General features: G+C 44.5%; 1 protein-coding gene across 3 annotated transcripts in view; it reads right to left on the reverse strand.

Moving 5' to 3' along the window:
• LSAMP (limbic system associated membrane protein) overlaps positions 1-14,973 on the reverse strand; it is a 1,031,747-nt gene that overhangs the window by 107,500 nt on the left and 909,274 nt on the right. For all 3 annotated transcript variants that reach the window (XM_051623572.1, XM_051623564.1, XM_051623582.1), the window contains one exon: positions 8,183-8,308. In XM_051623572.1, coding sequence (XP_051479532.1) covers positions 8,183-8,308 — 126 coding nt within the window. The remainder of the gene's footprint in view (positions 1-8,182; positions 8,309-14,973) is intronic.

Raw genomic sequence — 14,973 nt, forward strand, 5'->3', positions numbered from 1 at the left:
TTCAAGACTGGCTCATGGAAGGAGGGGAGAGAAAGAAGCTAGTTATTCCTGAATGTCCCTTCGAAACAGGAACGTCCCCATTGAGAAGCACTAGCCTTGAGGGCAGATGTAGTCACTGTACAGCACTGCACAGACAGCATTATTACAGCATGCAGTGAGGAAAACGCTGCTCTTCTGTAAATGGATGACAGTTTTCACATGGACCATGGAAAAGACTCTAACACCATGACCAACTAGAAGTGATAGCCATCTGGAAGAAGGAAAAATGGAACAACATTTCTAGGTGGCAGGAAGGTCACTAACTTGACTACCACATCTACCAGCAACAGCACAGAAAACCGAGCAAGAGGTGAAGCAGCCAAGCGCTAACCAGAAGATTCTGGGTGTTCCCCTGGCACTGAAGGAAGCAGGGTGAATTCCCTCCTCACAGCAGCCTTATTTGTCTGTCCACCAAAACTGCCAAAATACTTGTGAGGCCTTGGTCTCCCTCTCTGCCATAGGACAGGAGAGAGAAATCAAAGCTGTTAAGAAAAGGAATGTTTTGTGCATCGCAGCATCGTAGATCACAGCACCACTATTACCACAGGAGAGATTTCTGTGCAGTATGTGTGTCTCTGGACACAGAAGAAAGGCATCAAAGCCCTTCAAAGTGTAGGGAGAGAGCACATTCAGGACTTAAGTTTATTATAGGTAAACAAGGGGGCTTCTGCCTGGGGCCACACACTAAAGAAAAGGGACTTCTAAAAAAGTAAAAAATGTGGAGCCAAAGTGGGAAGCAAACAGAGGTTGAAATAACTTCAGATGCCTTCTGGAGAAGCTTTGAAAAAGTTGAAACCTTGGCTTGTTTCCCAGGCTCTTTGTGAGCTGGTAACCTTTTTTTCTCCCCCCCCATAATGTTGTATAAGATGAAGACTAGACCAAAAGAGAAGAAAACAACTCAGAAAAAGTCCTAAAACAAACAGAGTGTGAAAGAGGCAAAAGTAAGAGGTCTCTGTGGAGGATGAGACCACATTTTTACCAGATTATTTTAAGAATGCAAGGAGGGGAAAGAAAAAAATAAAGGAGGCAAACTAGACTTGGCTAAAAAAACATCAGTTGCCCTCCAACATCCTAAAATGCAGGGTCAAATAAGTATTTTAAAAATTTTACATTTCCTGATCAGGCAAAAGCAGTTAGAGGGGAAGAAGGCTGTGATATGAGAAGAGCTGGCACAGTAACACCACAAAAAGAACACCAAACCCAAACAAATAGACCAAACACAAACCCTGCAAAACAACACTCTTGTTTTCTCTTCACAACTATTCTACTGAGGTTTTAAGAGTGCAGCAGAGATGTGAGCAAAATCCAAATACTTTAGATAACCAGAAAAACCCCTTCCCACTCAACACTACCTAGTACCTACAGTGTTGACATCTGGTTACTATGACTGAGGGTTTTCTGTTTGTTATCTTCTTTGGGCACAAACTTGCTTCTCCAGTGAAACACAAAGTGCAGAAGCCAGGCTTTGGACTTGAACAGCAATGAGAAGCAAACAAACATGGGACATAATGATTGAAGTTGCCCACGTGAACTATATGGCCTTTTCAAATCTCATTCCTTCAGAGAGCTCTCTGCTTAGCTCACAGAGTTCAGGCCAACAAGTAGACCAGGATGCACTGAAGGAAGATGCATGAGTGAGCAGAAGTGTGAGATAATCTGTCTCTTTCAGTTTAGGTCTCATACCAAACTGAGCCTCAAAACATGAAATTTAACATCCTTTTCAACATTTTTGTTGTGAATAACAAGAATATCCAGATTTGTTCACATTATCCTCAGGAACACAAACTCTTTGAGTCTTGCCAAGTTCTCATCTTTAAATAACTTTCCACGGCAATGAGTTCTACAGATGTTTACAAACACATTATATGTATACCATCTCAATTACACGGAGAATGCAAGCACTCTTATGTATTTTCTATCCCTTCTAAACTTCCCAGGCTATGATACATTCTCTAAGACTCAATGAGAATTTCTAGCACCCTCTAGGGAGAATTAGATTGGCACATTTGACAGACCTTCCCATCTCCTTTCATTTTATGCTGTAGCATGAAACTTGGGGGTTGCAATCAATACGTATCTGCTTTGCTCTAGACTGGGTTTTATGCTGTGATTACCACTGTAATAACTAAGCTTCCTTTCTGAGCCAAAGTGTGCATCTTTAGACTGTCAGGTGGAACTTGGGAGAATTCACACTGTTCTCTTCTCTATCAAATGGCCTTGCTGGGCTGAGGCCAGAGCAGTTGAGTCAGGAATGAGATACCCTGTGGTTTCATCTGGGTTTCACACTCTGTAGATGCTCTAGGCAAACTGAATTTTTCGCTCCTCATCTGGTTATGCACAACCAATAAAAACCTCATTTGTGCAACCTTGAGCTGACACCTGTAGGGATCACAGAATCACAGAATGTTAGAAGAGACCTCTGGAGATCATTGAGTACAAACCCCCTGCCAGAGCAGGACCACCTAGGGCAGGTCACACAGGAATGCATCCAGACAGGTCTTGAAAGTCTCCAGAGAAGGAGACTCCCAGCTTCTCTGGGCAGCCTGTTCCAGTGCTCCATAAGCTTCACAGTAAAGAAGTTTTCCTTCATGTTGAGGTGGAACATCTTGTGTTCTAATTTGCATCCATTGCCCCTCATCCGATCACCAGGCATGACTGAAAAGAGATTGGGCACTCCTTCCTAACACCCAGCCTTCAGATATATATACATTAGTAAGATCCCCTCTCAGTCTTCTATTCTCTAGACTAAACAGCCCCATGGAAGGTTAGTCAAACATTATTTCCCCTTGGTGAATCCATGCTGGCTACTCCTGATAACCTTCCTCTCTGATGTGAATCAATATGGCTTTGTCTCCCTGCCACCACCCCTGAGGCTGTCATCACACACAGGTACCAATCTCATGGCACTTGCCACAGCACCCACAAGCAAGGCCCTTGGGAAGGCTTCAACCACCTTGTGGGAAAGGAACAGAAACATGAATAGGACTGTTCCCACTAGCTTGAGTACAAGCTCCTAAGGACAGGAGCTGTCTTTTTCTTCTGTGTTTGTTTGCACATCCAGAACAAAAAGATAGGCAGCAAGATCTCCAGCAGTGCAAAGACCCTGCAGCTACTGTTCATGTTCCTATTGCTGCTAGCCCAATTAACTTTTTGGATTTCCTTCAGAGAGTGTTTATTGATAAGAATATGAACACACATGAATGTTTATTTTTCCCAGGAAGCTCTTTTTCAATCAACCAGGCATCTAGCATGGCTCTGAATAAGATGGCGAAATGAAGAATGATAAATTATAGCCTCTGGACTGTAATCTCAGCAGTTTATAGGCAGGGAGAAGTGGCATCAGCCTGAATAAACTTAAGTCAAGAAAGTTGTGAAGTGAAACTAAGATGACCTCAAAAGCAGGCACTGCCTACCATCCCTAAACTATATTATTATTTTCCTGGCTGTGTTAGTTGTTATCTTAGTACAAGGAAAACCAAGCACCTCCTCACATAAGTAGCTATAGATGGGTAGGCTGCCTGTGGTAGCCCATTCAGAATGTGTCAGTGTGATGAATGATACATGGCCATGTGTTGGGATCTTGTCCAGGCTGTGGTACAACTACTGGAAATTTGATGTGACTGCATTCAGTGCAGAAACAAACAAACAACAAAAAAACAACTATGCCTTTGTCAGCCATGGATCATGTAGCTTATGTGTTTAATATTAAAGAGAAGAAAACAATACGGTAACATCCGTTCCTTGTACAAAGTCAGAGAGGGGAGAATCTGAGTTTTGTACCTTTCAAGAGATGAGAGATGATAGCATATCCCCATGTGAAATATTTATAATGCTGACAACTGCTAACTCATGTAGTCTGTATAGGAAATCATCAATACTCAGCCCCAATGTAACTGAACAAATCATAGAATCAGTGACTAATGTTGAAAAAGATCTTTAAGATCATCTAGTCCAACCATTAACCCTACTCTACCAAGTCCAGCACCAAGCCATATTCCCAAGCACCACATTTACACGACTTCTAAACACATCCAGGGTTGGTGACTCAACCATCTCCCTGGGCAGCATGTTCCAAAGTCTGACAACCCTTCAGTGAAAAAGTTTTTCCTAATGTCTAGTCTAAACCTCTCCTGGTGCAGCTTGAGACCATTCCCTCTTGTTCTATCACAAGTTACTTGTGAGAAGAGACCAGGACCTACCTCTTCACAACCTCCTTTCAGGTAGTTGTAGAATTATGAGTCGTCCCCTCAGACTAAACAGCCCCACTTCCCTAAGCTGCTCCTCATAAGACTTGTTCTCAAGGCCCTTTCCAGCTTCATTGCCCTTCTTTGGACATGCTCCAGCACCTCAATGGCTTTCCTGTATTGAGGTGCCCAAAACGACCTAGTATTTGAGATGTGGCCTCACCAATGCTGAGTACAGAGGGACAATCACCTCCCTGGTCCTGCTTGCCACACTATTTCTAATACAGGCCAGGATGCTATTGGTCTTCTTAGCCACCTGGGCACACTGCTGGCTTATATTCAGCTGCCTACCAATCAAAACCCCCAGGTCCCTTTCTGCTGGACAGCACAGCTCCTGACAAATCCAGTTCAGTGGGCTGCTATAGTCTTTTTCATGGCTTGCCATTCCAAACTGGAATTGCAAAAGTCACAGGGCATGGCAGGCTTAATAAGCCTGCAGCTGTGTCCCGAATCACAGGAAAGTGACCAGAATATGAGCAGGGAGGTGCTGGCCTACTGCTAGAAGCTGCAGGTTGGCAATCCCAGAAGAGAGCTCTGCTGGCTGGAGGTTAAGACCTAATGATGCTGTTTTCACTCCCAGGCAATGCCTATTCAATTATCCACAACTAGTCAGACTAGGCTGATGATGTCCTACATCATAACAGCCTGTGGATAAAGAAGGAAAGGGTCTGGCTGACTCTCTCCACATGCTCTCTTGAAACCCTATCAGCCAATCATTTGAAGAGAAATGGAGGTGGAAAGCAAGGACTTGCATCATTCCAAGGAATGCCATTCCTGCTTTCATTAAATTGAAGCTGACCTATAGTGTCACTGGACATCAGAATTATTAAATTATTTTTTCCCCTTACCTACCTTCTTCCCAGGTGTCCATGGTACAGTCAACAACCACAGTCACACTTTAGCTCTCTCACAGGCTAAAGACAGGGCTTTTTCCTATGGGTTGCTTCAGGGCTTGGGGACTTAAGAGTTGATGTGACAAAAATGCTTAGTTCAACTACTCACTGAAAGACCAGCAAAGGAAGAGATACAGCATTTTATAAAGCAATTTTTTAAACTTTCCAGATAGGCAGATGAGTGGGCTATAATCACTCCTGAGGCTCAGCAGCATTTAAATGAACTATCACATGCATCCTTGCCTTCTTTGCATAAGTAGCAACACTGCTCTCCCTTTGCATTTGTATCTTCCACTTCCCAGCCAACGAGAAATAAATCATTCCTGAGGTCCTAACTCAGGTAATTAGCCAACAAACACTGTTGACGAAGTCAATGAATGAAAGAAACAGCAGAGAAATTTGCTAATTAACTCCTTGAGGACAGTGCACAAAGAAAGAGCAATGTGGCCCTCTTACCCCCTAGAGCTGGTTTAATTTCACAACCTATCCATTCAAAGCCTCCTACACAAGCTCAATATTGTTCATTCTCCTAGTTCTGCAGCCATAAGTTTAACTGCAAAAAAAAATCCAAAGAGAGAGAGGGAGATTTTAGAAACCTTTACAATGATCTAAAATAAGCTCTTTGATGCATAGCAGATGTCTTCAAAACTAGCATAAGTTGAGCCAAATGCCTTAGAGTTCTGGAAAAGGGAGATTCCAAGACAAGATCTGTTTCTAACTGCAGCAGCTCTGGAACAGATTTGGAATTTATATTGATTGTCAGCCTCAAGGAAAACATTTAAAAGTCTTTTCTGTCCCCCATTTTGGGACAAGATCCTTATTGGGCTACAGGCTGCACAAAGACCTGATATCTGCCTGAAAGCAGTTCTTCTGTACATTGAAAAGGTAACAGATGGGTTGAGATGAGGAAAAAGAGAGAGAACAACAAGCAGTGAGACATGGAGGTGGCAGACTGGGGTCTGCCTGCCCTTCATCTCACTGGTTAGGAAGGGTGTGCTTGGCAAGCTTCAGAGTAGAGGGGAATACTGAGGATGGATTGGAAGAGATAGCGCTGATGGATGCTAACAAGGCAACATGTCTGAGACACACAGCATAGGAGGAAAAGTGTGAAGGGGCATGCTGGAAAACTGAGCAACAAATCCAGGAAAACTGACCCTGGAATCGAAGTCAGGATGGGATTCCCCAGTCCTGTTGCTCACTAGAGAGGAAAGACAGAATGAAAATTTGCTCTGAGAAGGCTTTGAAAAAGAGAGAGAAGAAGTCTGTGTCTGATACAATGGAGTAGGCAGTACAACAGGGAAAAAAAAACCCACAAAGCATGTACATGCAGCCAAAATGATGAGTCAGGACAAGAATCTTTTACTACTGCTCTGAACAATGCATCTCGTGTATCAGGGCTTTGTTTTCTCGAAGATTGAAGCTAGCATCCTTGTAACACCCTTAACTTGGACAATGTTTGGCCGAGTGCACAGAATTGCTAGGGAGTCTCCTGCTTGAATACAAGAAAGAGTTAAACAGAGGACTAAAAGACTGATGCAGCAGTAAGATGGAAGTTTGATATGAAATAAACCCTAAGAGCAGAAATTCCAGGAGCAGAAGATTCTATACACATAATTAACAGTGAAAAAAAAACAACCAAAAAGGTTTTATTTCCCTATGTATACAAATGGCACAGTCATGCTTAATACTGAAACCAGCAGAAGGTAGTGATGATGATACCACAAAGGAGTAGTTTCTCTCATCAGTTCTGCTCCTCCCACCTCTTCCTGGCAGTCTTTCCCTGTCTTCCTTCTTTTGGTATTGCAAGAAATGGGCCAGAAATACAAAATGCATATCTGGCTTTCACATACATGAAAGTTCAGAAGGACTTTGGTTTGGCTGGAGGGATAAAACAGGAAAGCTAAGTAATCCCAATCTGAACCACAGGCCTCAAATCCGGGGGTTTCTGGATGAAGCTCTTGGATTGAGCTCTGTTCAAATGTGTCATTCTACCTTTTCCCTCCAACCTTCTTTCTGCAAAATGGTCTCCTGTTTTCTGGCTGCTGAACTGCAGTAGATAGCTCGACTGTTTGCAGCACATGCAAAGCTGGTACTCTGCTGACCTCAAATCCTCTTTAGCCCTTTACATCTATGGGAATATCACAGACCACTGTTCATATGAAGCTAATTAATGCTTTCCCCTCACATTTTAGATGAAATAATACCTCATGTCAAAAGAAATCAGGTAAAGAGGTATCTCGTCTCCTCAAAGGACATGACACAGAGGAAGATAAAAGTACCTCTTGCTCCCATTCTACTGATAAATTTTAGGGGGTGAAGGTTTCCTTGCAACCCAAGCTGCTAACACCATGGAGTCTGACTACTGAAAGGATACTCTTCTTCCAAGTTTGCCATGTTCTGAAGCACGGAAGGCGCAGCTACATAGCAGAACAAAGCTGGTGAGTTCTCATCTCTTCTCTATCCACCCTGCTCTTCACTAATCTTGCAGATCAAATGCTTTCTTTACTCACTTCACAAGACACAGGAAGACTGTCTGACAAAGTAGAGAGTATTATGAAATAATCTGTGCCACTGTTTGCCTCTCCCTTTTAAGGCAAATCGGTGGGAAGAAAATGCCATGGTTTTTTTGGAAAGAACCTCTTCTATGTAATATACAAATAGAAAATTTTCCCTCTCTCTGACACCAGCAGTGTTTTGCCTCTACCATCATGCTGTGCATTACTAGCAGTAGAGACTGGGACAGCTAGAAGACAAAAGCTAGAGAGAATTACAGGTCCAATTTTGTAGAGCATCTACTGAAGTAACTTCATTTGTTCCCTTGGACAACTTGGTCATTGTGGCCAGGAAATCACCCAGGAAAACAAGGTTTCAGTGCATTTAAGATTCTTGCCACATTCATACAGCTGCCTGTATTGCTACTGAAATTTTCTGTCGATGTTGAAAGAGAAGAAAATTACCGCACAGTTCACACATCGCCAGCACAGTTGATTCCAGTGGGTCTCTTACCTGTTGGGGTGAGGTGCCTCCAGGTGATGACAGGCTCAGGACGCCCATTCGCCATGCAAACCAGGGTCACGTTGCTACCCTCATTCACGGTGATGTCCGAGGAGATATTGGAGATCTTTGGTGGAACTGTGAAGACAGAATAAAGTTGGACCTCATTACCCAGACTTCTCAAGGGCAGCCTGACTCATTAACCTATCTACCCATTAACCAGAGGAAGCCACAGACTCCTCTCACAGGTTGCACTCCTCATTACTACTTGAGTTTCTGAGATGGTATCAGAATAATAAGTACTACTGCTCCAATGATCTGCAGGTAGAAATGGCCTTTGTTGCAGCTGCAATGCTTTGTGTTTGGACAGGTTTGGGATGGGGGTCTTCATGAAATATATCTAAGAACTTGCCTGACTGCCTCAATGATGCATGGAAGGAATTGGCAGCCTCTAAGCACTGTCCCAACTAATTTTTAATAGGCCTTCTGCAGGATGCCAGGCCTTAATGCACTGTCTCAGAGGGCACATTAGTTATGGCTACCTCCCACAAGCAGGTAGAACCCACGCTACTAGCCAGGACCCTGCTCTGCTGCTCACATCACTAAATGCTCATTGGGAATTGAACTGGAGAGCTGATAAGCTCATTTCTGTTGAGACTGCTGTGACAAGGTGAGAAGCAGGGATGTGCTCCATGGCTAATGAGAATTTGTTGGGGGAAGGCACAACAGTGACAGCAAGTAGGTTTCTGCAACAATCTTTCAGTCAAGAGGGATACCCTATGAGGGGATCAGCTTCTGGCTGACTGCACCTCACATGGCACAGCACCAAGTGCACGGTAGGGTTTTTAAAGATTCATGAGACCAGCCATAGCTCAGGCATTCACGATCCTTAAAGACCTTCCAAGTTAACTGAGTTTGTGTCACAGGACCAAAGTGACCACACTGGGACCTTAACAGGTACCTCCAGGTATGGGGCATGCTGGTGTAATGGCCTCCAAGTAGATGAGGCTGTTGCAGTCTCTCACATTCATGTCTTGTTTCCATGCTTCACACCCAGAGGTGGTGAAGGAGTTTGACTAAAAAGGAATCTTCTAATTTATTTATTTATTTAATACATTTTCAGCTTCTGAATTTATGTGTAGCGAGGAATGAAACAACATAATTTTCTGCTTTGCTTACCACAAAGTAAACAGACAGCAGCCTTCCCTTGCCCCTCCTTGGCAGAAGTGGCTGATGATCCTTTTGAGGCAAAGCTGCCTGTGAGCTAGGTGGGGAAAAGGAAATGAAGCCTGAAGAGAGCAACACACCACTTCCAGCTGTGTGGCTGGATTCATAGGAATAGCATTTACAACCCACAGCTCATCAGCTCCTCTCTGTAGGCCCCAAACTCATGGACAATGCTTCAGCATCGATGACCATGGGACCCCCTTGGAGGAACAGGATCTCCTGAACAGGAACCTGTCAAAGTGAGGCAGATGTGTCTTTGCCAACAGGTTCACTCACCCAGGCAAGGGGGGATTTGAGATAGGCATGTTGGGGAAGGATTGCCATAAGCTGGAGAGAAGTGACAGCATGGAGAGCAGTGAGGAAGCAGCTGGGGGTGAACAAAACAGAGGTGCACAGCAAACAGTGAAAAATAGCAGACATGAACTGGAACATGGTGAAAATTCTGACTCAGAATGAGGAAAAATCTTTTTACTTTGAGGAGGTCAAAGACAGGACCAGGTTCCCCAAAGAGGCGGTGGAAACTCCATCCCTGGATGGAAAAAATGTGCCCTCAGCAACCTGCCCTAACTGGTACCAGGAAGAAAAGAGAAAGGACCTTGGAAGCTGGTTTGCTGCTCAAGAGGTAGAACTGATGGCTGATCAGCTCATGGTGAAGCAAACAAAGCAAGGCATGTTGGAGGAACGGCTGACTGCTCTACAGTCTCCTTCCCTGAAGGGAAGAAATTTCAGAGAAGGGACATCTACACAGCAACACAATACTGGATAAAGCAAAGCATAGCAGAAAATCAACCCCTCCTTCTCAAAGCAAAACCCCCTGACAAACACAAGCCCTGATACTTTCTACATCAGTGATTCACTGCAAGCCATCAGCAATGTGTCTGCACACATAGGAAGAGGTAGGAGGCAGAAGAAAACAAAATACACATTGCTGGAGAATGCTGATGTTGTCAAAGAATTTGCTGCATACAGGGCAGCAGAAAGGAAACACCACAGCTGGGAGATGAAATATCTTGCCTCCTCCAAAAGAAGCTTGTGGTTTGGTGTTTCGCAGCAAACCAAAACAGAGAGGCAGATGCCAGCACGATGGCAAGACCTGGCACTGCATTGAGTCAGCAGGACTCAGAAGCACTTTCTCCTTCTTCTTTCTGTCCCACTAGATGAGGGGAGTCCCCCGACTCACAGCTCAGAACAGACAGACTCATTGCCACAACCAGCAGAGCTGTGGGCTGTCTCCTGGAAGTCCTGTTGCAGAAATCCAAACAGGGAACAAAGCAACTCGGAGGGCCACTTCCCTCCTGAAGCAGCACAACTACCTGTAGTAAATACTGAGTTTCAGATGTTAGACCAAAACACACTGGAGAGGACAAGAGGGGCTTAGTCTGGGAAGAACAACAGAGGCTGCTATTTTTGCAAGATTCTGTCCTAATTGCTCTGTCAGGGGACACAAGGAAGGTGACTTTGGAGCATCCTCAGCACAACTTCTCTGGTATGCCTGCAAACATTGGTAAGCAGAGCCCAGAAGTAGAACTGTTGGTTAGACCATGTTTTGGGGTTTTTATCGTAATGTCAAAGAGTAAACATTTGCATCAGGAAAAAAAAGGCATGCAACAAACACGGGAGGACTAAGCTCAAGCAAGGCTAGCAGATGGAGCTGTAGGCCAGCCCAAGGTCCTAGCAGAAGGTTGTGATGACAGCCAGAATGGTTGAGGAGAGAGCAGTGAAAGCCACCACAGGGCACCAGCAGCAGAGCTGCAGTTAGGAAACGTGTACCCTGCCACTTTCCAAAGCCGTCAAGTCATTTTAGTTCACAGAGGATCAAGTAAACTCAGCAAATACAAACAGATCTGACCATGCAGACCAAATGCCCAAGAGGAAAAGGATGTATCCAGATGGTCGTATCTGGCTCACCACTTTTTCAGATGAGGGAGAAAAGGGCATCCAAGGCTGATATCCTGTTAGGAGTATAATGGCTGGTTCCCTTCAGCTGCCACCTTGGTCACAGGGCAAGGAAAAGCTGAGAGAAGGGGGAATAGGGCACGAAATAATTTCCCTGTGAATTTCAGACCTGGATTGTGTTTTTCTGATTAGAATCCAAAGTCTTCTAGCATTAAAAATGACTGAATCTTAGTGGACAGTAATTTCACTTAGATAAAAAGTCAGAGACTTTTAATTTTCAGGGTGTCAAGCCAGCATGTTAAAATGCCAAAACTGTCAGCACCAGCAACAGTTAGCATTGCCTCCTTGGCACATGTCATTACTTTGCACACACCTTTTTAGGACAGTCTTAAAATGAGAAGCTTTGACCTTATTATTTTTTCCCATGTGTGAGTTATGTTTTCACAGTTCCCAGACTACTGGGAGAAGGACTGCTGAGAATAAAAACCTCCTGGGACCAAGACCTTCTGGGTGTAACAGCCTCCTTTTGCTCACTCATCTCTTGTTTTAACTCAACTGGAAAACCCTTTAGTGTCTGGACTATCTGAACCACTAGCACAGGAAAAACAACAGTCTGCAGACCCACAGCAGGGGAAGAACTACAGTTAAACAGTGCTTTCAGAAGTTCTCATATTCAGCCTAACAACTTGTCTCTCCAGGGAAGACTGGGCTGCTGCTGGACCCTTCTGGCACCAAGGACCATAGGAAAGCACTGCCAGGCTCTCCGGTACTGCTGAAAAAGATAAAATCACCAGATATTTTCCTCCCTTTCAGTGTATATGTAACATGGGGTATCCACTACCCTGTGCTTAGGATCCCCCTGGATGGGGTGGGGAGTGGAGACCAATGTGAAAGGAAGCACACTGCTCCATTTCCAGAGGGGCAGGATGCCCTACTCACAACAGGGAGAGATTCCAGGGAGATGAAAATAAGCTTAGAGAAGAATGCCTTGAAACTCACATTATTTGTTTCTTCTGCATTTCACACCTACAGGACAAGCCTGATGCCAGCTCAGTATCTCAGCGTACCTGCTACTGATGGTAAGTAACAACCTACAAACTGATCAGTAGCCATTCTTCTTGAGAAGCCTTCATCGGTAGAGGGGGGCAGCCTACAAGGAAGGAGCATGACAAGGGCAGAGATGCAATAGGGCCCCCTGGGCTGGGAAAGCTGTGGCAGCCGCAGGGCAGGAGGGGTACAAGGGCAGAGCTGCTGTGGGAATTCAATTCCCAGGCAAGGCACAGTGACAGAGCTAGGTAGGACAGGCTCATGCAGAACCTGCTTGCACCAAGCCTGTTCTAGTTAATTGCTGTCAATCCTTCACTTTTGTGACAACTGCAACTCACATTAATTTAAATAATAAGAAAGACTGAGACATGAAAAATAGAGCACAGTCCCCTAGTACAATCACGGTTGCCTGTGAGATGAAAGCAAGTGATTTGTTTCTACAAAATGTTACTGTGTCTCAAAAACACCCACTATAGCAGTTATTACAAACCAGGGCCTGCGTATGGGAGGCAGCAAGGAAACCACAAAAACAAGAACACACGGAAACATCTGCTGTTGCTATCTTGGCCTTTTATGACCAAGGCCCTTCAGAGCTCAAAACTCCTCCTGACATATTACCTGGGATCACTTGGGTGGGCTGGATCAGCTTTATCATTCAAGGCTATGAATATAGGCAACAAGTGGTGCCACACCCCTAACATCCTAGTAAATGAGTCAGCCCAATGGTTACGAAATGTGAGTTCAGATGCAGGAGTTCAGCTCCTGAGTACCATTCCAGGTGTGCAATGGAACAAGAAAACATCAAGGCCACCGTTGCTGAGGGTATAACCATCACTGCTTCTACAAGTCTTTTCTTAACTTAGTTTATATTGTAACTGGCCATGCCACAGCTCACAAACAGTTCAAATACCTGCCATTTGATCAGAGCATCCAGACACAGCACAGGCACAAAGTGGCAGGAATGGAAACTACTACTTAGCATAAGTGATACTCACATGGAAGAAGTACTTACAGGCAGTTACTGGCTCCTGCATTGGCAGTATTCTGCAGACCTCAAATAGGAGGAGGGTCTGTTTCATTTGTGAGACAAGGATAGAAAACACAGGACTAGGAATTCAAATAAGCTATAGCAGGATGAAAAACACAAATAGAGGAATGCGGAGATCTAGTTGGAAGGTGGCTCTGAGCCCTGTAAACACACTCACATGAAGTTCACAGTCAGATGATCTGAGTGCTCCCTTCGGGCAAACAGAGCTTTGGCTAAGGTTTTTAGATACAGTCTTATACCACAGGGCAACTGTTTCCCTACCTGAAATTCCAAGACTGCTTAACACTTTGGTGTTTTGTCAATAAGTCAAAAAAAAAAAAAAAAAAGAAGCTCTTATTTCCCCTCTATAAACTTAAGATACAGCAAAAGCTATTTAATCCCTCCAAGACACCGAAGCAAATGGTAACGAAACAAGAAACCCCATAAGCTCCATTTAAGTGCTCTAACTGCTTGTCCCAAGAAGGGCACCTTGGATGCAAATGGAGAAAGGCACCACAACCCCTTCCATATATCCTCATTAGGTAGTTGCTTCCTCAAACCTATTTACCTTCCCCTCTACTGGCAAGCAGGACCCCCCCATCTGTTGGATAAAATTAAGACTCCCACCCACTAATGCCCAGGATCTGCTGGCTTTCAGGGCAAAAAGAAAACATCAGGACTTCTCTCCAAAGTCAAAGGAACTTTGCAGCCATGAAAGCCCTCCTCAGGTGCCTATCAATTAGCCTCAAGAGTTCTCATTTCCTTATCCCCAGCTTCCAATTAACAGCACTTTACAACAAACACAAAGACACTAATAAGCCCCGAGGTAGGGGGGATACTGACCATCATATGGCCCTTGAAAGCTTTATAGCAGCTACCTTGCTCACCACAATTAGGGGTTCTTTCCTGGGGCAATTAATTGTCAGCAAATTGGCCTCATTAGTCATCGTTTAGTTAAAGCGTTTAGTGGGGACATAGAGCCTGAAGAAGGGGCTGAGCTGCTAAACACAACTAAATGGTTTAATTTCCCTCTTATGTGTGCAGCAGGCTAATCACAGCTCTTCACAGCCTTAACAAGAAACAGCTTGCTGCTGCTTAGGTCTGCAAAGGGAGCAAGCTGAGGGCTGGAAAGTAAAATCCAGACACCCTTTGGGATGCAGCATGCTAATATTTCTGAAGCATTTTGCAGACGAAATGCGACATGAGACCCGAGATGTGTTTTTTACGGTCTGATTCATACCGCAGCCTCAGCCAGAGAGAGACGAAGCTGTCACCAGGGCGAGAGGGCAGAGAGTGAAGCTGTTGAACTTCATTAAAGAAAGCGGACTCTGAAACATCCTTCTGACCTTCTGCTCTGCTAGGCTTGTTTCATCCTGCCAGTGCCCCTCCCTGCATGGAAGTGAGTTTGTGAAGTAGATGCAAATGCTGAACGCTTGGTTTTGTTTTCTAATCCCCATGGAACCTGAAACCTCTCAAAATACACTACAGTATTTTTACAGCGTGTAAAAATGGCTTCTTTCTATTGTCCGAAAGGGTGTGTCTTGCCACATCCATCCCTGGTGGCTGTTAGGGAAGAGTCTATCCCAGCCAGAGCATGGAAACCATT

The sequence above is a fragment of the Apus apus genome, chromosome 1 (assembly GCF_020740795.1).
Source record: "Apus apus isolate bApuApu2 chromosome 1, bApuApu2.pri.cur, whole genome shotgun sequence".
NCBI classification, from domain to species: domain Eukaryota; kingdom Metazoa; phylum Chordata; class Aves; order Apodiformes; family Apodidae; genus Apus; species Apus apus.